Here is a 27,110-nt window from a genome sequence, read left to right as displayed (position 1 = left end):
TGGACTATTTCTCTTTGGAAAAAACATGGATAATCAACAAGAAAATGTAAATGGACTTCAGAAAGAAATTCCATGTTGAAATCAATTCAAGAGACAATTGTTTTAAATTATGAGACTAAAAATAAATAAATGAGCAACTCTCCAACTTAAAGTTGCAAGCAAAAAACGTTCAGTAAATGACCATAATAAACTAGCAACTCAGAAACCAGAATAAAAAATAGAGGAAACTGATATAAAGACAGAGGATTTGAAAGAAGAAACCAACAGACAGGTACAGATGAATAAAAATTTCGAAGACCCCAAAATAACACTGGAAATGGGAAAGACATTTTACTTTTCAAGACTTCAGAACATATTTGAGGATAAGGAAGAATTGATAGAATGGATGAGAGAGCTGTTAGGAGAAATGGTGAAAATGGGAACAAGAAACTAAGCGGAACAGAAGAAAACGGAGGCTATTTAACGAATATAAATGGATTAAGGGTTTTTACATAAACACTAATTAAATTGCCTTTTATTTCAAATAATATATTCAGAAACAAGAAAAAAATACTTGGGTGACCTAAATGCACTGACTTGCAAAGTTATTTGGCAAAGGAAGAAAGCTAGAGTAAGGCTGAAGAAAATTGAGGTCCTGACTAATTAGATGAGGTATTATATCATCTAATGGATGTTTGAATATGATTAAAATAGACAACTGTTAGAAATAAAAGGATCATTATAAATTAGAAGGATGTGATTTGTAACTAGGATAACAATTTTCTGAGATGGGAAATATGAAAATACTAAGAGGGTTGGTATAAGGGAAGCTTTTAGTTACCCAAATGTAATTATGAGAAAAATGATAATTGAGTTATTTTGAATATTGATGGGAAATTAAAATTGGGGGGAAAAACAGGATGCAGATTGAATAAGGGTGTAGTTATCCTAGACTCCCAAAGACCTTTTTGCCTTCTATATTGAAAGCTGTAAAGTCCTGCATTCCTCCATTTACAATCACATTCCTGCCTCTGGTGATAAAACTCTTTCTTCTCCATTTGCAATCACATTCCTGCCTCTGGTGATAAAACTCTTTCTTCTCCATTTACAATCACATTCCTGCCTCTGGTGATCCTTCATTTACAATTGTATATAACAAGACTTGTTTCATGTAATTGCCCTTGCCTCAAGATATGGCTTCCTGTCTCCTGTAATTGTCTTTGCTTCAAGTTATGCCTTTCAAGTTATGCCTTCCTGTGATAATGTCTTTTGTAACTGTCCTTGCTTCAAGTTATGCCTTTCAAGTTATGCCTTCCTGTGATAACCCTTGTCTTCCCTGTTAGCATTTGTATATGGTTCCTGTCTCCTGTAATTATCCTTGCCTCAAGTTATGCCTTCCTATGATAATCCTTGTCTTCTCTGTTAACATTTGTATAAGTTATGCTTTATTGCTTCCTTGTCTTCTCTGTTAGCATTTGTATACGATAGGCTATGCTTTATTGTTTCCTGTGATGACCTTTGCCCTCTTCATTAGCAGTTGTATGCAACGAGCTATGTTCTCCTATGACCTTACATATGTTAATCCCTCATGAGTGTACTTCCCCCTCCCTGATGAAAATGCTCAATAAAAGAGTGCTGTGCAAAGCTGTTCGGGGGCAACACCATCCACCCCGGGCACTCTGTGCTCTCTCACCTTGAACAAACTTGTGTTGGTGCCTCAGTTTGTCCTAGGATTCTGTTCCTGCGCTATCGCAGTTCCCAAGTGTGACCGTTGGAACGTCCGGCACACTGGGTCGGTGGCAAAGGGCAAAATCCTTCCATATTCAAGGTGTTCACCCTTGCGAGGGTCCCTCTAAATTCTCACCCCTGCTACGGGGCTCTAAGAGTTGAGGCCGGAACCCTGACCGGTCGCTCGACGCAACATAAGGGAACTTTGATTACAAATACATTTGATATGTTTTGGCTAAAGAAGATATTATAAACTGATATTGACACTATTATTAGAAACGTGATGAAGATGTTTATATTTAATTGTATAGGTATTAATAGCATAAGAATTATATTTGCATAGTGTGGAAAAATGATTATTATTTGGAAGAAGAGAGGACCAGGGAAATACTGGATGGTGTAGTATTGGATATTTTGAGTGAAAGTTAATATGTACCACTGAATGATGAACCCAGACACCGAGTTGTTTATTATGTACTTATGATTGTAAAACTTGAAATTAATAAAATATTCATATAAAAAAGTGTTTAAACAAGTGTTGTATTTGTATTTAACAAATACAAACCTGAAGAACAGCATAGGTTGATAAGTCACAAGGAGTTGCTTAAGAATCTTCTGTCAGTATATACCAATTCTCATAAACTCTTTATCATTCCCATTTTCTCAGCTGATACTTATATTTAAATAAAACCACACAAAAATTCCTTTCATTTTTCAAATTGTATAGAAGTGGAACATTAGTACATATATTAAAGCAGTTCAAACACCCCCCCCCCCCATGTTTTACAATCAGAATGCCTGTTATTTGCTGAAAATCATTTTCAATGATTCTGTGCAAGCTAGATTGTGGAGCTCGTCTACTCATTTTCATCATGTGGTGTGCTGTGTTAAACCATTTTATATTACTCAGTTTTGCATTCTCTGCTCTAGTGGCAATATAGCAGAATGCCTTGGCTTGTGAAAAAATGTAACAAACTTGTAGTATACATTTCCAATATGAAATTGTAATTTGTGTCTAAGTTCATTATCCAGGATTTAGTAGGACACATAAGCAGCCTGATCTGATGGTCTTACTTGACAATAAATACTACTCAATGTAGTGGGGTATACTTCCAAGTAAATGTGTGAAGAATAGCAACCTTAACCCAGTATCATGTCTAAAATACAAGTTTTTGCAGCAGAGGTAGAGTTCACATCTCACTTTTGATACACTGGTAAAATGAATCACTTCACCCATAGTTGTGTTGTTTTAAGGTAACATGTAAGGTGGTTCATAAAACAAGATCTAACATGGACATGATCCCTTACAGAAAAATCCAGTTGTTAAGGAGTGAGTTTTACAAAATGCTGGATGTTTTTAAAAAGCTGGTAACTAGATCAATGGTGAATGTTGGTTCCTCTGTTGATACTGATACTATTTCAAAGTAGTCCAGATCTAAGAAGCATCCCTGGATATCCAACCACTTTCTGTCAAAAAATTCAAAATCCTTTTTTTTAGTATCTTATCCAAGTAACTAGGAAGGCGACTTTTTGAGGGAATGCCCTGCCGTTTTTGGAGATGATCTTTAATAATTATAGTTTTAACAGTCACATAGCGTGCTGGACTCAGATTAATAGAGTTACAAAGTACTTTTTCTCGGTCAGATAAGAGTTCAAAGCCAGGAAGATTTTCAATTGCAGAGAATTCTCCGTCTTTACCCTCCTCCTTTCCTCTTTTAGAAGTACCAATATTTTTATTTTCTTTCCTTTTCTCTCGTTTGTGTCTAGCTGCTTCATATTCTGCAGATTCCTCCATTTTTGTTATGCCATTTCGGCGATAACGCTGGAGTTCTCTTATTTTTGTTCGAAGAACCTTTTCCTTGTGCAGATTTTCAAAGAAATCATCAAATTCTTTGCAAGACATAAACTGGTAAAGCGACCTCAGTTTTAACCTCAGTTCCTTTTCTTCTTTTGTAGTTTTGCGTTTTGAAGGTTTTTCTTTCTCTCTCCTATCCTTGCCTAAAAATGCAGGAACCAAGTTGTAGTCACGAGCAATGTTCTTTCGCCGCTGCCTCTCTTTCAGTTTTCTTACATACATATCCACATGAGCTCTTTTTAATTCTATTTCTACATCATCATCATCATAATTAACTGAAAGGCCACTAATTAGAGTCTCAGCATCTTGATCATACTCAATCTCATAATCATCTCGAAGTGGCATGTATCCAAGCTGTTGTTGCTCAGCCACTGATATATCTAAAGGTGGCAGAGGCATGGTAAGGCTAGGAGAAAGTGGACCACCACTTGGGCACGTATGATCAGTCACTCTATTAGGAATAATGTCAGGAATGCAGGCTTTCCCAAGATTTCCATGTATATACATGCTCACATAGTGCTCCATAACTTCTTGAGGAGTTCGTGATGCTCCAACATGAGTAGCCATATCTTCCTACAATAGAGAAAAACAATTTTTGAATTATCTGTCTCAAGAACATGTAGTAGATACACCTATTATGTTTGTCACGACCCAATATTTCACATTCTTTTCAATACAGCTAATGAATATGAACTTCAAAGTACTGATGCTTGTTCATATATGGTGATCTTAAAGTACTATTTTAGTTCAGTGGATTCAAACAGAGAAGGCTCTAAACTGGAGGAGTTTTATGTAAAGCTTTCCCCAAGAAATTCACTTTTTTGCTCATCATGTATAGAACTGGAACTTTGTAATCAAGTATTGCATAAATCTAGAGTCAGTTTGGAAAAAAATAGGGCTATGCACTGCTTGGGTTCAAAGTGAAAAAGGTGCTTTGGAGCATGTGTGGAGTGCATGGTACCTGTCAGCAACACCTAAACATGCTTTATCCAGAATTCTCTTGCAGATGCAAAAGGCAATCACACAACCCAAAGAAAATGCAGTTTTAAGAAGATGCTGGCAAGTACTACTGTCATGTTTTCCTGAAAGTAAGGCCTATCCCGAAAATAAGCCCTAGCTTGATTTTTTTTTTTGGGGGGGGGTGGGCCTAATATAAGGCCTACCTCAAAAATAAGCCCTAGTTTTGGGGCAAGGCCCACACTTAAAAATCAAGCTAGGGTGGGGGTGGGGGTTGGAGCTTACCACTGCAGCCGGGCCTCCCATGGACCGACACTTGCCTCGCCGGCCCACTTCTGAGGCCGAAGGAGCAGCTTCATTCTGCAACTGAGAATGGAGCTTCAGCCTGCATCTTGCAGTCAGAGGCCTTTCCGGAAGGCCTCTGCAGCTGAGAACCACAGAAGTGGGCCGGCTGGGCTGCGCTGTCGGTGCCAGAGGTGAGTGGAAAAGATACACCCCCAAAATAAGACCTGATGCCTCGTTTGGAGGCAAAAAGAAAAAAACAAGATCAGGTCTTATTTTTGGGGAAACACAGTATATGAATGATGCTGAAGCTCAGGAACACTAAAAACCTCTATCAAAAATTCCCAAATGAATTGAAATAATTCTCAGAAAAGCCAACCTTAACATACAAAAGATTAAATTTTATGCTTGTTAAAAAATATAAAGATACTAAGTAAGTCAGAAGAAATGACCCAAGGAAAAATTTTTTTTCCTGTTCTGCAGCTTCTATATGTGACTAAATTTGTTCTGGAACATCCATTAAATGCCAGAGCACTTCTTGGGAGGAAGAGGCATTGGGAAAACATGATAAATATTCCTATCATCAACTTGTTGTAAAACTACACATCAATATAAAGAATTTATAAGTAATAAATATTTTGTACGATGTTCTAAATTTCAACTTTTTACATTTAAAAAAATGTTTTTAATTTTAGAAGGGAAATAAATGTATTTAGTCAGCTCCTCTGTGTGTGTGTGTGTGTGTGTGTGTGTGTGTGTGTGTGTAAAGGAGACCCTGCAGATTTTACTCCGCTAGTTTTGACTATTTTATGCATAAAGTAAAGGTAAAGGTTCCCCCGCACATGCGTGCTAGTCGTTTCCGACTCTAGGGGCCGGTGCTCATCTCCGTTTCAAAGCCAAAGAGCCAGCGCTTGTCCGAAGACGTCTCCGTGGTCATGTGGCCGGCATGACTAGACACCAAAGGTGCACGGAACGCTGTTACCTTCCCACCGTAGTGGTCCCTATTTTTCTACTTGCATTTTTACGTGCTTTCGAACTGCTAGGTTGGCAGAAGCTGGGACGAGTAACAGGCGCTCACTCTGTTATGCGGCACTCGGGATTCGACCCGCCAAACTGCCGACCTTCTGATCGACAAGCTCAGCGTCCTAACCCACTGAAATACAAGCTTGAATGGCATAAGGAATACTAGAAATATTGATAAATTCTTATTAGGATTAGTTGTAAAGAGAAACAACATGTTTGTGAACCCAGCAAAGGTCCTTAAAACAAGGGAAACTTACAATTCACAATAAATTACAGTATCAGCAGTATATTCTAAATATAAATTCTTAAGCATAAACCAGGTTGCCCACTTCAGGAAATCACATTAAAACTTTAGTTTTATTAATACTATCAATAGTATTTTAGTAATACTGAGCAGCGTGGTGGCTTAGTGATGAAGATGATTGTGTCCCACTTGGAAGATTGAGAATTCAATCCTAGAATAGTGGCAGATATTTCCTTTTTAGGGCACAAAGAAAAAATATCTGCTGCAAATTCCAGGAAGGGCATCCAGCCAGTAAATGTTCAGCTCCATCCAGTCATCCCAACTCTACTCCGAATTAAGTGATTACAGGGATGTAAAAAGGGAGGTTTATTTTTATTTTAGTAATACAATCATAAATCCATCTTTATTTCGAGTACTTTAAAAAAATATATGTTGCCCTTCAAAAATAAGATTACTGTAACTTTTATAGGAGTACCATTAATCTTGAATGTTGACCTTAAGTATAGCAGAGAAAGTGTTATAGCACGTGTTCACTATAAAAAAATTACAGGATACAAAATTTATCTGAGGACCTCATAGAGTTAACTGGATGTTATGGAACCAATTTTTAAAAATATCTCAGTCCCAGCTCATTTATGCATCCTTTAAATTTGGCTGAGTTAACTACCTGTGGTCTTCTGCTTAACAGTTATTTTTATAAATTAATTAACCTCATTATTGCCTAGCATAGTGTACAAACTCAGTTTATGTTATAAATTTATTGTCTGGAATGTCATGCAGATTCATAATATTGGATTAATAGAGTAAACCTGGATTAGGTTAACCAAGAAACAGAATCTGGTGTGATGTCACCCAGCTCAAGAAAAAGATGAAGCAGAGATTCTAGAAATGCTATTTTATTCTTTTAACATATACTACTAATCTTGAAAGCATGTCAAAAATCTTAACTGCCCCTTTTCTAAGGACTAAAAAGCAGGATTATTCTGAGTCCCTTTCTCACATTTTTTACTTTCTATGGGCTAAGAAACTGTTTCACCAATTCCACTTTATTCTCAAGGACAGAATAAAATTCTGGTACAGGTAGTCCCCAACTTATGACTGTGATAGAGCCTGCCCATCATGGTAGTAAGTTGTGACAGTTGTAAAACAGGTTGGTCACATGACTGATTCAATTCTACAACCACATTTGCAGTGGTCGTTAAACAAATCAATGGCCCACTTTGAGGATGGTTTTGCAAAAAACCGTAGCTATCGGCTTTTGGCAAAATCATCGTAAAAGGTGGTCACATGACTATGAAACACTGCAAATGGTGTGAATGCAGTCATGTTGTTGACTGCATGTAGTTAGGTCACATGACCATGGGGGGGTGACCATAGGAACTTTGAATCTGGGTTGTAACTAGCCCCAAGTTAGTTCTGTCATAGGTTTGAATAATAACTAAGCGACTAGTCATAATTTGAGGACTCTGTGTGAACATACCCAAAATGTCATCTAATAAGCATATTTAAAAAGTAACCCTGGTACAGCATTCCATACCAGCTGGTTTATATGGTATATATTTATAATTTAAATTTAAAAGTTTTAATTTAGTATAATAACCAATGCAACAGTTATCAGATTATTTTACGTATAATATAGTAAATAGCTACAAGTGAACATGTCCTGCTCACAGTTTATTTTATTTTATTTATTTTAATTAAATTTTTATACCGCCCTATTCCCGAAGGACTCAGGGTGGTTTACAGGGCAGCATAAAATACAATATAAAAATAGTATAAAATTAAAATAGATTAAATTACTTAAGCCCAACAATTAAAACAATATTAAAAGCTAAAACCCCTTCAGTCCAGGCCTGATAGATAAAAAAACCAGGTTTTCAGGTCCCGGCGAAATGAATGCAGATCGGGGGCAGTCCGAAGTTCCACCGGTAAATCATTCCAAAGGGCAGGCGCGCCCCCAGAGAATGCCCTCCCCCTGGGGATCACCCGCCGGCACTCCTTAACCGCCGGCACCCTGAGAAGGCCCTCCCTGTGGGAGCGCACAGGACGATGGGAAGTTGATGCCGGCAGCAGGTGTTCCCTTAGATAATCCGGACCCAAGCCATTTAGAGCTTTATAGGTCATTACCAGCACCTTGAATCTCACCCGGAGGGCAACCGGAAGCCAATGCAGCTCACGGAGAAGAGGTGTTACACGGGAGTATGGGGAAACTCCCATAACAACTCGCGTGGCTGCATTCTGCACCAGTTGAAGCCTCCAAGTGGTCCTCAAGGGCAGCCCCATGTAGAGAGCGTTGCAGTAGTCTAGCCGGGAGGTCACGAGCGCATGGGTGATAGTCTTGGAAGCACTAAATATTTTTTCAACATTTTATTGGCAAACTCTCATTACAATTTATTTTCTACAATGAGCTAAAACCTCAGAGAAAAAGCATTTGAGTACTTGCCACATTATTGGTTAACCAAGTGCCTAGAGTCAGTAGAAACATCAGAAGCCTTGTGCAAAGATTAATGGCACAATGGAAGATACAGCTGCAGGTCAATGTGATTGACTGGGAGAGGTTAACAAGAGAGGAATGTTTGAAGGAGACTATCACTATTGTTGTTTGCATTGCACTAATTCCTTTGTCAACAATACTGAAGAAGTCAGGCCATGTTCAAAACATCTGCCAGGCTATCTCATCTCATTTACATGGATGATCTGAAACTATATGGATAAAACTAACATAGAATCATTGCTCGACACTGTCTGTATATATATATACCCAAGATACTGCAGTGGAGTTTGGATTGGACAAATGTGCAGCCCTCACCATCAACAGGAAAAATAGTGAAAACCAAGGGAATCAAGATGCCCTATGTAGCTCATAGCTGCTGCACAGTAAGAGCTTCTTTTTTCTCTTACCAACAATCTGCTGATTTTACTGCCAAAGCTGGTTCTTTGGCAGTGCTGCTCCCTGGTTTTGAATGGGAGCAGTTAGGAATGACCCAAGACAGCTTTTGGACAATCATGGACCCAGTTAGGAAGGGGGGGTGGGTCTTGAAGATTCCAATTTCCTCTAGAAGCAATCGAAGTTACTGGGCGTATACATCTTCCTATCAGCAACTGTCTATGGAGATTCTCAGTCATCCAGATCATAGTTGTCCCAAAGATACTTTTTTTCACGAGGCAACTGGACTTTCTTGTTTTTCTTTGAAGACGTTTCACTTCTCATCTCAGAAGCTTCTTCAGCTCTGACTGGATGGTGGGGAATGGCAAGATTTACACTCCTTGCAGAAAGCTGGTCATTTGCATTCTTTAGCGAGTTGTTGAAGCCCCCGGAGGCTTATCTGTGTCGTCTGCAAATGGGTGCAGAGCCTTCTTGGAACTGTTGAAAGGACTGTGTTGTACTCTAAAGATAGATGATGTTGTATCCCTCCCCCTCTGTTGAGAGAGGGCTGTTCAATTTTGACATAAATGACCTCTTTGACCCCTCTTTCAAACCCACGCTCCTTTCTGTCCAAAATGTGGATTTTGCTGTCTTCAAAAGAGTGGCCCTTCTCTTTTAAATGCAGATAAACTGCTGAATATTGTCCTGATGGGTTGTTCTCCTATGTTGTGCCATGAGTTTATGAAGTGGTTGTTTTGTTTCCCCAATGTACAGATCTGCACATGGCTCACTGCATTGTACTGCATATGCCACGCTACTCAGTTTGCATCTGGGGGTTTTGTCTTTGGGGTGGACAAGCTTCTGCCTTAGTGTATTCTTGGGTTTGAAGTGTGCATGTATGTTGTCTTCGCTGAAGATCCTCCTGAGCTTTTCTGATATTCCTGTAATGTATGGAATGACTATGTTGCTTCATTTATTGTTTTCTTCTTTCTCTGTTATGGAGAAGCTCCTGCTGGGTCTTTTTTGAGATTTGATGAAGCCCCACTTGGGATAGCCACAGGTTCTGAGGGCTTCCTTGCTTTTTTTTTTAGTTCTTTTTCTGTTCCTTCTTTGCTGGTAGGCAGGACTTCAGCTCGACAATGTAGGGTTCTGATAACTCCCATTTTGAGCTCCAGTGGGTAGTGAGAATCAAAATGTAAATATTGATCTCTGTGTGTGGGTTTTTGGTAAATTTCAGTGTTAAGGCTTCTGTCTTCCTTAATCTTTACTGCACAGTTCAGGAAGCCTAGACTATTTTCCTTAACATCTTCATGTGTGAATTTATTTTTATATATATAAATATATATTCAATTTTATTTTCCCATTTCTTCCACAAACAAGTCAACAAATATATCGCCATACATAAATACATACACGTAAGTTTGGGTGCGGCTCGTCCATTTCCCCTTTCACTGTATCCACCCTCCTTCTCTCTCTTCCCTCTTCTCTACTTTCTTTCTCCTTCTCCTTTCTTTCCTACTTCCCTCTTCTTCCTCTCCTCTCCTCTTTCCCTCACCACTCCCCTCCCGTTTCTCCCCACTTCTCCTCTTTCCCTCCAACCTTCCTACTTCCTTCACCCTCCTCTACTCTCTTCCCTCTCTCCTCTCCTTTCTTCCCTCCCATTCCTCTTCCGATACAATTCAGGGGAGATGTCTGAGCAGCTCCTCTCCTTGGATTTTTAATGTCTATATTAGGTATGATAATATCCTTATCTCCTCCGTGTGAATTTGATGTATCTGTACACCGAGTTGATATGTTTGGTGAATGCTTCCAATTCCTGTGTTTTGATCCTTCACCCAAGTATCGTCCACATACTGTACCTATACCAGTGAATGGGTGGAATTCCTTCTACCTCTTCCATGTAGAGATTGGCCACAATGGGGGACACAGGTGAGTTCATGGCGCAGCCGTGGTTTTCTCAGATAAGCCTCCAGAGGCTTCAACGACTCGCTAAAGAATGCAAATGACCAGCTGTCTGCAAAGAATATAAATCCTGGCATTCCCCACCATCCAGTCAGAGCTGAAGAAACTTCTTGGATGAGAAGTGAAACATCTTCAAAGAAAAACAAGAAAGTCCAGTTGCCTCGTGAAAAAAAGCATATTTGGGACTTCCTGTCAGCAATTTTGTTTTCTAAGCATGCCTGAGTATTAACTTTCACTTTTTGAATTTATGGTTTCATTTTGTTTTTGGCCTCAAAAGTTGATTAGTGGTTGCTGATTTATTTCAACCTCCTACTGGACTCTAAATTGCTTTTTCTTTTTGTTTTTGATATATGTTATTCTGGATAATTTTTGTCCCTTTTGTATGGAAACATGGGGGTGGGGTGGGGTTGAAGAGTTTTAAGACTCTCACCACTGGATCGCTGTAATTTTTGAATTTGAAAAATCTGCAGTTCATTTTTATTGAATTTTCTTATAATTTGGATTGATATACAGAGGAAAACATACTTTCTTTGTTCTTGGTTCCCTGAACAGGTTTCACAGATTAAAATGGCTGAAATCTAAGAAAAGGAGAGCAGGGGAATATGCAGCTTCTAGGAGTATTTCTCTTTTAAAAGCTTGATGAGACAATAATGATTTTGCATTGCAAAATATGTTGGGGCATGGAATTTTGATTAAAGATATACAAGAGGACTTTGATCCAGTTCCAGACCAGAGACATTCTCACGGCTGGAGTGGATTTCATCTGTTGCTCCGAACTTTAAATCTGCACATTACTACAATATCAGGATTCTGACTGAAAGGGGAAGCAACAAATTTGTTTCATTTATGAAGACTGAGGGGGACTGGATGGATTTTATTACAGTTAACTGGTAACCACTTCTGGAGACTGAATCTATTATACTTAAGCAAACAATTGACAACAGATGGCATTAAGAAGTAAACGTGGATAGTCGATCCAGGACAAATTATTTATAACTTTTGGAATGATTTGGAATAGATAAGATACCGTAGTAAACTTTCTACAAGTGGATTACAATAACAAGTTTGTTGAATTTTGAAACTTTATTTTTGTTTTGTTTTAGTATTATTATTCTTTCTGTTAACTACTTTGTAACTAATATAACATAGAAGACAGGTCAATAATTTGCAAATAGATTTAGTAATTTAAAGAAGGCCTATTTTGCAAGGGGTGGGAATTAATGTTGTAATAATGTATTAATCAAGTGTTCAACTAGAGGGGATAATATATGTATATGTGGTGTTCTTTTTTTGATGCACCATTTTTAATGTTTTTATTTTGTGTTTTTGTCCTTTTTTCAGTCTTCTTTTGGATTTTTTTAAATGTATGTATGTATGTAATGTATGTATGAATATGCCCTATGGAAATAACACTGAAAGTCTGGATGAAGATTATCATTACAAATACCTAGGCATCCTTCAAGATGACAACATCAAGCACACCAAAGTCAAGAAGTGAATACATTATGAAAGTGAAGATCTTAAGGTCCAAACTCAACAGAGGAAAGTCAATTAACACCTGGGCAATTCCAGTCATTAGTTACCCAACTGGAATAGTGAATTGGACTCAAGAAGAACTAAAAGCCCTGGATAGGAAGACCAGAAAAATAATGAGAATGAATCATGCCCTTCATCCTTGCAGCGACACTGACAGACTCTACCTACCATGGAATAGAGGTGAGTATGGAATGCTGCAAGTAGACCAGACAACTGAAGAAGAAAAAAGGGCATTGGAAGAATATCTGGAGGGCAGTGAAAAAGATGCACTGAAGCTATGAAGGCCTACTAAATAGTGGAGGAACCAAACTGACTTACAAGAAAGATCAAATAAAGAATAGAAAAGAGATCTAGCAAGACAAAGTATTACATGGCCAGTGTGTTTTTAAAAAAATCAGGCAAAGCAGAAAATAATCAAGACCTGGCAGTGTCTAAGCTAACAGTAGGAAATTTGAAGAAAGACAGAGGGGCTACTTAACAACAAACACATACAAACCCAACTTGAGAAGATAGCAACAGGCAGCAAATGCCATCTCTGCAACCTGAAAAAAATATGGACTACCTGGTTAGCTACTGCAAGATGATCCAACAGATGGACTTCAAACAATCACATGACAAAGTAGCAACAATTGTGTACTGGAAAGTCCACAATAAATACCATTTATCTTCAAGCAAGAACTGGTGGGATCATAAAACAGACAAAGTAATAGAAAATGAAGAAGCTAAAGTGCTCACGGACTTTAGTTTTGAAAGAACCTGCCACATAACATCTCAGGCTTAACAATTGTTGACAAATCGTCAACAAAGCCTGGATAGTAGACAGGGCAGTATCTGTAAATAGCAGAACAGAAGAGAAAGAACTGGAGAAAATCACAAAATAAAAAGACCTGCAAATAGAAGCGGAACAACTGTGGCAAAATAAAACAAAATAGTACCAATAGTAATAGACACCTTGGGTGCAATTCCAAAAACCTCTGGAGTACCAATCGAAGGTCATCGGTACTAACAAATCACCAACAGTCAATTCCAAAGACAACTTACATCCTGCAACAATATGTTTAATACCATGAAAGACATCTCCTTATCCCAGGTCCTTGGAAAGGACTTAATTAAGTAGATAAAAATGCCAAATCCAATCTAAACATCTGTCTGACTAAACAAACCATAATAATAAAGCATTTATACCCCAAATCATTTTAGGCCACCTAAAATCATACAACCACAGTTCCAGACAGATACAATGAAAGACTGGAATTCTGACAAACATCTATTATAAGGATGGTGATAGAACATAGTATTTTGGTCAAAAATATTCACTTTTACATGATTCAATTTCTGAAGTATCTCATCTATTCAGTGTATTTCTATAGACTTTGAATAATTTAAAAACAGTCTGGCAGTCAAGATCTCCTTAATCTCTCATAAAGTTATATACATTTTTGTTTAGTTACCACTTCCAGTTGTTTTTAGCATAATTTTGATTTTAAGGGTTTTTTAGAATTTTCCATACACTTTTCTGATTTCATTTCTTCTTGAAATATGCAAGTTTTACTGAATAGTTATTCACAAACAGATAATGTTTGAATTAATAAAGGAGAATATTTGTAGCTCAGGTTGAATGAGGGTTCTTAGTGTTCTCTGAGCTTGTTTTCTTGCACAAGTTTCATTACCCAAACTAGGTAATATCACCTAGTTTGGGTAATAAAAAGTCTGCAAGAAAACAAGCTCAGAGAGCACCAAGGACTCCTCGAAGTCTGAACTGGAGAAAATATATTCCCATTATATCAAGGGCTCTCTAGGACATGTGAACATATGATCTGGGGTGGCTCTGTAGATTTTTGGAGGGAGATATTTGATTACTTATCTCTATTTGCAATGTGAAGGTGGGTGTCATGCACACAGTTTCGGGCAAGACAAGATACGTTCCTTCACTTTTCAGGAAAAGTTGGCTCAACACGATGGTATGGTTTTTGATTGATCCAAATGTGAGCTGCAGCCTTTTGAACGTATCGATTATTCACAATATTTTTGTACAATTATTTTACGTTCCTTCACTTTTCAGGAAAAGTTGGCTCAACACGATGGTATGGTTTTGACTGATCCAAATGTGAGCTGCAGCCTTTTGAACGTATCGATTATTCACAATATTTTTGTACAATTATTTTACGTTCCTTCACTTTTCAGGAAAAGTTGGCTCAACACGATGGTATGGTTTTGAGTGATCCAAATGTGAGCTGCAGCATTTTGAACGTATAGATTATTCACAATATTTTTGTACAATTATTTTTATTCGATGGAATTCCTGGGTAGTTTGAAAGGCAAGCGTGTCTGGTTGCAGAGATATGATACAGGCGAATTTAGGTTAATTTTCAATTCGACAACATATAAAAATTTGGATTTGTATTCACTCTATTGCTTGAGCTGTGTTTTGAATGTTGACCAGAATAAGTAACCCCCTTTAACTTTGCCCAATATTTCCAGCCATTCTTTTCCCCTTAGCTAAATCGTGCTACTTAAAATGAGAAGTGAGGAACCGCTATGGCAGTGGTCGGCAACCTCGGCTCTTTTATGACTCGTGGACTTCAACTCCCAGAATTCCTGAGCCAGCATAGCTGGCTCAGGAATTCTGGGAGTTGAAGTCCACGAGTCATAAAAGAGCCGAGGTTGCCGACCCCTGCGCTATGGGAACAGGAGGATTTTCCCGACGCGGAAGGACAGGGCCGGCTGACAAACCAGCATGGAACTTCTCACCCAGTTGCCGAAGCCGAACTGCTCGATAGCATCCAGTAAGAGTTGCTCCTCGCGGCTGCTCCAGCCACCCTCGGCCTCGGCCCCCCAGAGAGTGAAACGCCCACCATCTACCAGCTGGTAGCCATGCCAGCGCCTATGCGGGCCAATCTCGGCGCCGGCTGAGAAGCATTCGGGGCAAAGCTCGATGTCGGTACATTCGGTGCAGCGAAAACGAAGCGAGCTGACCTCAGCCAAGCAGTACACGCAATACTTTTTCCCTAGTTCCGCCATCTTGCTTCCCCCCCCCCTCCCTCCTTCCTTTAGAGGTAAAAAGAGCAGCGAAGGTTTGACGTCCAAGTTTGCGACAGGGACCAACTCCCGCCCACTAATCGAGGCAGAGCTTGGTGGGTGTGTCCCAGGAAGGAACGGCCAATCGACTCCGAAATGTCCGACGCTCTTCCACGCCCAACTTCCAATCAGGCCTCGCTTCTCTTAATTCCTTCCCATTGGTTGAGAAAAGGAACTTCTGTCGCCTAGCGACGGAGCAAAGCGATTTGTTTGGTGCGGGGGGGGGGAGAAAGAGATAGATAGATAGATAGATAGATAGATAGATAGATAGATAGATAGATAGATAGATAGATAGATAGATAGATAGATAGATAGATAGATAGATAGATAGATAGATAGATAGATAGATAGATAGATATAGAGATAGATATAGAGATAGATATAGAGATAGAGAGATGATAGATGATAGATAGATAGATAGATAGATAGATAGAGAGAGAGAGAGAGAGAGAGAGAGATAGAGAGAGATAGAGAGATAGATAGATAGAGAGATAGATAGATAGGGATAGAGAGATGATAGATGATAGATAGATAGATAGAGAGAGAGAGAGAGAGAGAGAGAGAAAGGGTTGGATGCTATGGAGGAGATACAGGAGGTGCCGGAGGAGGTCTCTACTCCAGTGGCCCAAGACCTCGAGGATGTCGCGGTCCCGATCTCCCCAGAACCACGTAAGTCGCCCGCGGACGCGGAGACGGCGAAGAGTGCCGCCGCTGCGGAGCCTCCGACGGCGGCGGAGGAAGGCGAGGGAGACGAGGCGGCCGGAGGAGAGAAATCGCCAGCGACGGCCGAAGAGCCGCCAGCGTTAGAAGGAGCGGACCGGCAGTCCCTGGCGGAGAAGCAATCGGAGCCCGCCACCTCGGGCGAAGGTCCGGGAGCAGCCGAGGCACCGAAGGATGGGGAGGAGGAGGAGGCGAGGGCTCCGTCGGAGATCTCCTCTCTGGAGAAACTGGAAGGACCGAGCGGGGCGCCGGCGGTCGCCTCCAGCAGGTTGTCGCTCCTCCGCGACTTGCCCACCAGCGCCTCCTTCGACGAGGGCGAGCTGGCCGAGCCGTCTCCCTTCCAGGTTGGCGTGGAGCTGGGCCACAGGCTCAGCAGCACGCTCTGGAAGTTGGAGCAGAGGCAGGCGAGCAGCTGCTCCGTCGATCTCGGCGGCAGCCCGGAGAGCCAGGAAGGCCCGCTGGAAAACGAGACGGAGGAGCAGAGGGAGCAGCGGGCGGCCGAGGAGCAGCGGCGCCGAACCGAACTCGCCGAACAGTACCGCCAGCTGCTGGCCGAGCGAGGCCGCCTCCGCGGCTACAACGCCAAGCTGCAGGGCAAACTGGCCGAGCTCTTGAACAAAGCCAAGGGCAAGGATCGCCTCCGAGAACTTGAGCAGCACATCTCCGACTGGGAGCAGCGCTACAGCCGCTACCTGGCCATGTTGGAGAAATTGCGCAACCAGCAGGCGGAGGAGACGGCTTGGTACCAGAAAGAGATCGATGCTCTCCAGCGGTCCTGCGATCAGAAATTGGCCAAGGTGGAGAGTGAATGGAAGACCTATCAGGCAGTCAAGAAGGAAGTAGCTGTGTATACTATGGGGAGGCGGCTGGGAGGTAGACAAGCTGCCATCAAGGAAGTGGACAAGATCCAAGCTAAAGAACAAAGCAAGGAGAAGGAGTTGACAGAGGTGAGCCCTGCATAAGAAGAGGGATGTTAAATTATTATTATTATTATTATTATTATTATTATTATTATTATTATTATTATTATTATTATTATTATTATTATTATTATTATTATTATTAATTACATTTATATACCACCCTTTCCCAAAGGACTCAGGGCAGTTTACAGGGTGATTAAAAAACCAAGATACAAAAGTTAAAAACAAATTTTAAAAAAAATTATATTTGTCCCTGCATAAATAAAACCCCAGTTAAAATTAAGATTAATCCTCAGCCTGGGCCAGAGAGCTCGAAGAGCCAGGTCTTCAGGTCCTGGCGGAATGAACGGACGTCGGGGGCAGTCCTCAGCTCTACTGGCAGCTGGTTCCAAAGGGCAGGCGCCCCCACTGAGAAGGCCCTATCCCTGGGTGTCGTCCGCCGGCAATCTCTTACCGGTGGCACCCTGAGAAGACCCTCCCTGTGGGAGCGCACTGGACGAAGGGAACTTGATGCCGGCAGCAGGTGTTCCCTCAGATATCCCGGACCCAAGCCATTTAGGGCTTTATAGGTCATCACCAGTACCTTGAATCTCACCCGGAGGGCAACCGGAAGCCAATGCAGCTCGCGGAGTAGAGGTGTTACATGGGAGTATAGGGAAACCCCCATCACAACTCGCGCGGCCGCATTCTGCACCAGCTGAAGCCTCCGAGTGGTCCTCAAGGGCAGCCCCATGTAGAGAGCGTTGCAGTAGTCTAAACGGGAGGTCACGAGCGCATGAGTGACTGTGCGTAAGGCATCTCGGTCCAGATAGGGTCGCAACTGGCGCACCAGGCGAACCTGGGCAAAAGCCCCCCTGGTCACGGCTCCTATATGGTCTTCAAAATTGAGTCGTGAATCCAGGAGGACGGCCACGTTGCGATCCCTATCAACGGGGGGTAACACCTCACCCCCCCATCGTTAGAGATGGAATAGTCTGGTTGACCCGAGATGCCGATATGCACAGCCACTCAGTCTTGGCGGGATTGAGACGAAGCCTGTTTCTCCCCATCCAGACCTGGACCGCCTCCAGGCAACGGGACATCACAGCGAGGGCATCGCTGGGTTGGTTCGGGGTGGAAAGAAAAAGTTGGGTATCATCAGCGTACTGATGATACCCCACCCCGAAACCACGAATGATCTCACCCAGTGGCTTCATACAGATGTTGAACAGGAGGGGCGAGAGAACCGACCCCTGAGGAACTCCACAAATGAGAGGCCTTGGGGCGGATCTCTGCCCTCCCGTCAACACCGACTGCAGACGGCCCAGGAGATAGGAGGAGAACCACCGTAAAACGGTACCTCCCACTCCCAACCCCCTGAGACGCCGCAGTAGGATACCATGGTCGATGGTATCGAAAGCCGCTGAGAGATCTAATAGGACCAGGACAGAGGAGCAACCCCTGTCCCGAGCCCTCCAGAGATCATTCACCAGCGCGACCAATGCCCTCTCCGTGCTGTATCCGGGCCTGAAACCCGATTGGTACGGGTCCAGATAATCAGTTTCCTCCAGGAACAGAGGAAGCTGATGCGCCACCACACTCTCAACAACCTTTGCCAAAAAGCGAAGGTTGGAGACTGGACGATAGTTATTTAAAACAGCCGGGTCCAGGGCAGGCTTCTTGAGGAGGGGTCTCACCACCGCCTCCTTCAAGGCGGCAGGGAAGACACCCTCCTTCAAAGAAGCAGTTATTACTGCGTGGAACCAGCCTCGTGTCCCCTCCCGGGCCGCATAAGCTAGCCAGGAGGGGCACGGATCCAACAAACAGGTGGTGGTGCTCAGCCTCCCCATGATCCTGTCCACATCATCAGGGGAAACAGGATCGAACTCAGTCCAGATAACATGCTCAAGACCGTCCGATTCCTCCACATCAGACTCTGCCCCGTCATAGTCCAGACCGGTCCGGATCTGAGCGATTTTGTCCGCCAGATGATGACTAAACTCCTCGGCTCGTCCCCGTAAGGGATCCTCCCTCACCTCCTGATTAAGGAGGGAGCGAGTTACCCTAAACAGGGCGGCCGGGCGATTATCTGCGGACGCGATAAGGGCAGCGAAGTAGTTAGACTTCGCCGTCCTTATCGCCGCAAGATAAGACCTTATAAAGGTTCTTAACTGCAATCGGTCAGATTCGGATCGGATGGACCTCCAACCGCTCTCTAGACCCCGTCTCCGACGCTTCATCTCTCGGAGCTCCGCAGAGAACCATGGAGCCCAACGGGATCTGTGCCGGGTCAGAGGTCGCAAGGGTACAACACAGTCAAGTGCCCTGGCGGCCGCCCTTTCCCAGGCATCCACCAGGACATCGACTGGGCTGTGGGTAAGGGTGATGGGTATAGGCCCAAGCGCCCTCTGGAACCGTTCCGGGTCCATTAGGCGCCTAGGGCAGAACCACCTGGTCGGTTCCGCAGCCCAGTGGCGGGGGGTGGCATAACGGAAGACCAGCCGCAGGAGGTAATGATCTGACCATGACAGGGGAGCAATGGTTGGTGAACCCCCTCCCAGATCATCCAGCCACTGTCCAGATAGGAACACCAGGTCGAGAGTATGATCCCCCACGAGTCGGGCCCTCAATAACTTGGGTCAGGCCCATGGCCGTCATGGAGGCCATGAACTCCCGGGCTAACTCAGATGACCCTCCCAGTGAAGGCAGGTTGAAGTCACCCAGAACTATAAGCCTGGGGAACTCCACCGCCAACCCTGAGAGAGTGTCGAGCAGCTCGGGCAGGGCTGTTGCCACACAGCTGGGCGCCAGGTATGTGAGCAACAAGCCCAACTGAGCCCGAGGACCACATCTCAAGAGGAGGGATTCACTCCCGGCCATCTGGACAATGGTGGCCTCCCGCAGGCATAAAGTCTCCCGGACAACCACCGCCACCCCACCACCCCTGCCCTGAGCCCGTGGCTGGTGTAGCACCCGGAAACCTGGAGGGCATAACTCGGTCACAGGCACCCCTCCCTCCGAGCCCAGCCAAGTCTCCGTAATGCACACCAGATCCGCACATTCCTCCTCGATCAAATCATGAATGAGGGGAGCCTTGTTAACGACGGATCTGGCGTTAAAATAAACCAGCCTGAGCTCAGGGACCTATCACCCTCATCCCCGGGTAAAAGGGTGCTAACCGGAGGGTCGGAGCGCGCCACCGCTTGGAGACAGCGGGGGTGCGATCCCAGATGTTGATATGGCCCTCCGTGCAACCACCTGCTGCCATTCCCTATCGTCGTGGGGATTTGAAGCCCCACCCCAACATTCACAGAACCAGCAAACACCTCCCCCAACCCCATCCCGTCAGGACCCCTAACAGGCCCAGACTGAGTGCTGGTTAAAGATTCCCTCCCCACCCTCCTACCCCTCCCCCTCCCTAACCTTTTAAAATAACCGGCTAAAAAATGTATCAGGGGCCTCTTAGCGCGTCTCAGCTCGAGGCCCCTATCTAAGCCCAGCCACCTCTCGGAGTCCCAACAATTGGGCTCGTCATTAAGGGGAGTGTGGAAACAGGCGGTAGGTCACACCCAGGAGGGAGAAACCCCCCTGAGGGCATACAGATCAGCTTCGGAATAATGGAAACAAACCATGCAGCACTAAAATGTCCATATAGGGCAGATGTTACAGATATGTCCAAAGGGTAGTTCGATGGAGTATTGTTATACATATGAAATATTAAATCCAGTAGGCATGTCTCTCGATCCACTAGACCATCTCAGCTCTCACCTGAGATGGCAATCAAAAGGAAGCCCCAGCCGTCCTCTCACTCCGGCTGAGGAGTCCAATCTGGAGTGGAGAGAAGAGGGAGTCCTGGGCCAAGCCCACCCCAACTGGTCTCTCACACCAGTGAGGTGGTCAGTGACCAGTCCAAGACCGTCCTCCCACCACGGTCAAGTCCCAGGCCAAACTGGTCTGTCAATGGGGAGGTCTTGATTCCAGCCGGGCATGGAGATAGCCATAGTACCTGCCTGCCAGCACAGAAAGCAAGCCAGGCCTCTGCCGATCTTCGGGTCGCCGGCCACTGCCGCCAGTCTGGGGGGGGAGGGCAAAAACATTCTCTCCCCCAAGCGTCCGCCCGCCAATCCAAACGATATTCCAGCAGCGGAGAAAGGCATTCCCGGCAATGCCCTGTCTAAGCAGCCTGCTGTTGGGATAATTGCATTAACTCATTTTAAGATGTGGCAATCTCTTTTTTCTACATCTTTCAACTGAAGAGTCTTTGAGACTTAACACTGAGCGGGCATGTATTATCTCATAACTATAAGGCCTATTAAGGGCACCAAATTCATGATTAGGAGGAATTGAAACTGATTGAAATGTCATTCTCAGAAAAAGCAAAGTTAATCTAAACCAAACCATTTCCTGGATCTTATGGCCAGCCTTGTAAATAAGCCTGTAAAATTCCTAAATTGCAAAGTAAAGTAAACCTTTATAATGGCAGAATTTGTAATTTTTAACAGCCTAGGTTAGTATGTGTGCTACAAACAGTAACAGGTTGATGAGGAATAATTAGTTTATAAAATTTCTTATCAGGATTTTTGTAAAAAAACTGCTTATCTAGATTTAAGTTTCAGTTCTTCTACATTCAATATTTCACTGGCTTAACTGATGAAAGAGCAATGAGGCAAGGATATACACCCCAAACTTAAGAATTATACTGAATGTTAACAAAATCTACTATTCTGTTCTCATGGTAGCCAGGAATATAATGGTCAAGGACTGTATCACAAAACTTTTGAAAGTCCAAGTAAATAGTATCTGCTGGATCATCTTGGTCTTCAAATTTGTCTGCACAACATCAGCTTCTAAATCAGAAGTAGGAAACATTGGGGAACTAGAGGTCATTCTTTGGGAATAGAGCCTCAGTAGGCAAAAGGAAAGTTCCATACAGTTCCATACAGTCTTAGCTGTTTTGATTTTGTATTTCTTTCCTGGAAGTTGCTTTTGTATTTCTTTCCTGGAAGTATCAGTTTAAACTATTGTTTCTGCTCTATGTTTTCTACATAGCAGACTTTAGAAATTATTTAGCTTCTCTGCAATTTCCTTATATTTCCTTATTCTAGAATTGACTCCCAGTTAGTGAGTAGTGCTTCTTGAAGATGTGAAATCAATGATTTTTTTCAAACAGTTGTATTAATTTTCAAATGTTTATTAGCCCAATTTAATGTGTCATCTACAGTGTCCAATTTTTTTATAGGCTACTATCTATGGCCACCGATTCACATGGACTCCATTGTATTCTAGTTGTAAGACATCAGTGTCATTGGTATAGATGACAAATATGTTTGCTCAAAAGAAAATAATAGCTGAAGGAGCCATTAAAGCACTTTATTATAAAATCATTGATTCATAAAACTCATGCCCTTGACTTGGTATATTCTAAAATTCAAAGTATAAGAAATAACCAAGCTTGAAGTCTTAAGTCCTTTGGTAGTTGTAAATATATGGGATGAGCCACATATTGGATGGTGCTCAAGTTGGCTAACAATATAATTCATCAGATGCAGCATGCCACCGAGCATCATCAGCAATAATTCATTCAAATGACAGAAGCCTGCCTTGATGTCCAAATACTAAAACAACCATAAAGAAATCCTTCTTTGTGTTCTCATCAAATGTGTCTCTGATAGTGACAGGTTGCAGATAAGGCCCTGAGCATCCAGATTAAAGTTATGTCCCAGAGCACTAACTAAGAGAGAGAATGTGTGTGTGTGTGTGTGTGTGTGTGTATTAGGGAGGGTAGACCGGTGACCTGCTCAATGAGCAGGGCACAAAAACAACCGGCTACATAAGCAAACTCCCATAACTCCCATTTTCACTCTGACTGCCAACAAATCCCATGGTCTTTTACGGGTAAATCAGTGGGGCTTATCTGAAGGCTAAATCTTAAGAATTGCCCTATAACATAACAGAGATCAGAAAGAAATTTTCTCTTTAATTAACTGAAGAGGTCTTTGCAAATCATTCCTAAAGACTCTTTATAACTATTATCCAAATCTCTGATTTAGAGAATGGCTAATAAAAGGCCATGTTCTCATGGCATGCCACACACTGTATTTCAAATTAGTATTGCTCCAACATAAAACAATTATTTGGTAGTATCATTAGACCAGTTTTTATCATTTTAGGTACGTCTTGAAAATATAAAATTGAAACACAGGATCCAAAAACTTGATGCAAGTCTAAAAGCCCAAGAAGAACTGGCAGAAGGCTTACATTTAATAGACTTTGAGCAACTGAAGATAGAAAACCAGACCTACAATGAAAAAATTGAAGAGCGTAATGAAGAACTTCAAAAACTCAGGAGAAAGGTCACCAATACAGTGCAAGTACTGTCTCAACTAAAAGAAAAACTGCAGTTTGTGGAAGCAGAGAATCAAGGCCAGAAGGGTCAGCTAATGGCAGTGGAGAGTCTAGTAGCTCAAAACAGAGACATATTAACAAGGACCAAGCAGGCTCGTGATAAATTGAGAATAGACAATCAGAGGCTTCAACAGAAATGTGGTTTACTTGGAAATACATTGCTATTGAGGGACTTTGAGGAGAAAGTGGATGCTGCTGAGATATTGAAAGAGAAATTGGAAATATTGAAGCGTCATCATGCTGGATTGTCCCTTACTTGCAATGGAATCAAAAAGAAAATCAAAGGGGCAAAATCTTTTCTGCCATTCTAAATGTCTTTAATGGTAAATAGGACAAAGTAATATGTCAAAAAATTTTAAAACATACTTGTGTCTATAGATTAAGGTGTGGTTAGGAGACAATTGGGCCTCAAATTCAAATAGCCATCATGAGTGCTTATATAAGCAGAAAGAGAGGATATCACTTTAATAATACCTTCATAAATACCCTGTTAATTTATAATTGACACTAAAAGTATACAAAACTAAACTAACAGAATCTGTATTCAATTTTTAATGTAAAAATAGACCATAAGCAAACATTGGCAATTATTAATGAATAAGCATAATAAAGTTGTAAAATGCTTAGCCTCCATTGGAGAAATTCGCCTTTTTGTGTTTTTAATTAGCTATAATAGGTAACCTATCTTCATTTTTCCTTGACCCTTTAATAGTATCAAAATTGTTCTAGTAAATTAAAAAAATGTTATGTGTCATCTTTTGAAAGCATTTTTTATTTAGTCATTTAGTTCTTTCCTCAATAAAGATGGCTTTCACTAGAGTCAGAAACGACTAGCTCGCATGTGCAGGGGAACCTTTACCTTTTTAAATGTGTATGTGTGGGAAATTGGAGATGACAGATATGCTTGGGGAATTGTGATAAGACAAAGGACTTTGAAAGTTTTGGAAGAAATATGCTTGTTTCTCTTGAAGAAAATTCTGAAGAGCCTAGTTTTTTCCCCACTACAGTCCAACACACCTCAGAGAGTTGTTGTTATGGGGAAAATAGGAAGGAGTATTAAGTATGTTTGCTGCCTTGAGTTACTTATAAAGCAATAAAGATGGGATAAAAATCAGATGGGCAGAAAAACTATTGTAAATTAAATTATTTTAAATTATATAGTAAGCCCAGAAAACAATGAAGAATATTTGAATAGGATGTTACTTCCAAAATGTGTAGATCAACAAGAATTCTTTAATCATTCCATACCCCCTAAGATAAAACTAAAGAGGGAAAAAAAAACAGCTCTGGGATATGATGGCATTTCTGCAATATACCAGAAGACTTTCCAAGTAATTGTAGTTAAAACTATTACTCAAGTAGTAAGAGAGATTCAGGAACACTTTTAGCTATAAATTTAAAAAGATTTTGATTTGCTTATAGACATACAGCCTAATTTCTTTACTGAATGTAGATAAGCTTTTTAAGGCAATACTCAAAGACAACAAGTAGTTTTTAAATTAAAATGATATAACCTGATCAGAATGGATTTGTTCTGAAGAGATATCAGAGACAACATCATTTTTGTTATTGATTAAATCACATCAACAAAAAATGGCTAAAATCCTTGTTTATGCAGAAAACCTTTGACAATCTAGGATGAAGTTTTATGTTTGCATAAAAAAGATGTAGCTTTTTTTTCATAGGGATACAGAATATAAAGGACAAAACGCCAAGAAAATAGTAAACGGCTATTTATCACTACCATGCATTATACAAAAGGGAAAAGACAATATTATCCCTTTTCCCCTTTTCTACTGGCATTAAAACTATTGGTAATGAAAATATGTCAAGAAAATAAAATTTCTGAAATTATATGCCAATGAAATTATACTCACAGTCACTCAACCAACACTCAATACAATAGCATTTATTGGCATTGTAATAGAGGAAGGAAAACAACACCTGCATCTAGAAATGGTTTTAAGACCTAAAAAAAATTAAATACTTCATAAAATTATTTAGTTAAAAATAATTATTTAAAAGGCTGGAAAAAGAAAATGGCAGTTATTTCAGGAGAGAAGGAATAAACTTTCTTGAATTGCAGCCATCAAGGTTAATTTTTATCAGAACTTTCTTTTCCAAATGGTTCCAATACATATTGAAAATGAGATTCACTGACTGGCAGAATGAACAACATGGTCCAATAAAAATAAAACAAGGATTAAATTTAAACAGGTGTTGAAAAATGAAGTGGATTGATGGCTGTAAAGTTTATATTATACCATAATGCCAGTTGCTTAACATGGCTTAGAATGGATCATATCTCCTTAAGGCCCTAATAAAGAAGGGGCAGTAGTTCCAGTAAACATAAATATTTTGGACTGTTACAAATACAAATAAACAATTTATATGAGACCATGCAATAGTAAGCAATGTATTGAACATTTGGAATCAGAACCTTTATAGTAGTCAATGAAACACTTGAATAAATAAAATTGATATTATCTAAAGTAACAGATTTATCATTCAAACTGGTGCACATCGTACACATTATATGACATAATTGGGCAACACTTAAGGAATAGTCATTTGAATCTGAGAACAAGAGGCTTAAATAGAACTAATCAAGTGGCCAGGGAAGTAACAGGTCCTGACAAATGTTGGAATAAAATAGACATTAAAGTTTGTTTGAAGGGGTTTTTTGGCTCCTTCATCACATGGATAGACTCTGGATTTAAATACAAACTACAGGAAAAGAATGCCTACGACTGTTCACTTCTTGCTTTGTTATTACTAAACATTTATTCTTATGAATACACAAAGAAATTTGCTGTATGGAATTAATTAGTTTAGACTGAAAGACCTTATTATTAATAACACAAAGATAAAAACTTTTGAGGTTCTTACTTCACAATAGTCTAGTTCTTTGGACTAATTTTAGTATCTTCACATAAATAGTCCAGAATCATAAGAATTACAGAAAAAAAGAAGGAACCTCAGAGACATGATTGAATTTGATTTTTTTTTAATTTAGAGACTTTGCTGGGTCATGCTTTTAATAAATTGATGGTGCAATATGATAAAAAAACCAAAAGGGCAAAGTCCACATGATTACATGGATGCAGAATTTAGATGTAGTAATAGATTTACAACAATGAAATTTCAATAGAAGTGTATTACATTAACCCTCAAAACTAGTTAGAAAATATTGGTATAAGATGTTTTAATGTCGGTATATTACTCCACTTTTGATTGCTTAAATTGGTAATTCATTTTCTAAAACTTGCTGGAGATGTAATGAGCAGGTGGATTATTCTTTTGTATCTAATAGCAATATTGTAGCAATTACAGCAATTATGAAAAATAATTCATAACAGAGTAAGACAAATTTTAAAATTGAATTCTCATTTCAACCTGCAACTTTTATTAAATTTACCAAACTCATTTCCTCAACTACTGTACATTTCTACATATCAGTTGCTGCAAAAGTATAAAAATTTTTTTACTGGAAAAGTATAATTTTGAAACAGAATCTAACTAAAATTGAAAGCCATTCTTAGGCTATACCTAATACTGTATATGGATTCATAC

At 41.0% G+C, this 27,110-nt stretch overlaps 3 protein-coding genes across 3 annotated transcripts in view; 1 reads left to right on the top strand and 2 right to left on the bottom strand.

Annotated features, from left to right (window-relative positions):
• KIAA0232 overlaps positions 1-27,110 on the bottom strand; it is a 237,712-nt gene that overhangs the window by 152,192 nt on the left and 58,410 nt on the right. The gene's annotated exons all lie outside the window — the stretch shown is intronic.
• Positions 228-15,459, bottom strand: TADA2B (transcriptional adaptor 2B). The gene is made up of 2 exons (XM_081324781.1): positions 15,184-15,459; positions 228-4,135 (listed from the first exon to the last, which is right to left on the bottom strand). Exons 1-2 carry the CDS (start codon positions 15,451-15,453, stop codon positions 3,143-3,145), a joined length of 1,263 nt encoding a protein of 420 aa, XP_081180907.1. The 5' UTR covers positions 15,454-15,459; the 3' UTR covers positions 228-3,142.
• CFAP184 (cilia and flagella associated protein 184) lies at positions 15,912-24,628 on the top strand. Its single transcript, XM_081326100.1, has 2 exons — positions 15,912-17,177; positions 23,303-24,628. Exons 1-2 carry the CDS (start codon positions 16,089-16,091, stop codon positions 23,846-23,848), a joined length of 1,635 nt encoding a protein of 544 aa, XP_081182226.1. The 5' UTR covers positions 15,912-16,088; the 3' UTR covers positions 23,849-24,628.

The sequence above is a fragment of the Vipera berus genome, assembly GCF_964194415.1.
Source record: "Vipera berus genome assembly, chromosome: 3".
Taxonomy (NCBI): Eukaryota; Metazoa; Chordata; class Lepidosauria; order Squamata; family Viperidae; genus Vipera; species Vipera berus.
The sequence above is the reverse complement of the archived record's forward strand: the minus strand, read 5'-3'. Positions and strand labels throughout refer to the sequence as shown.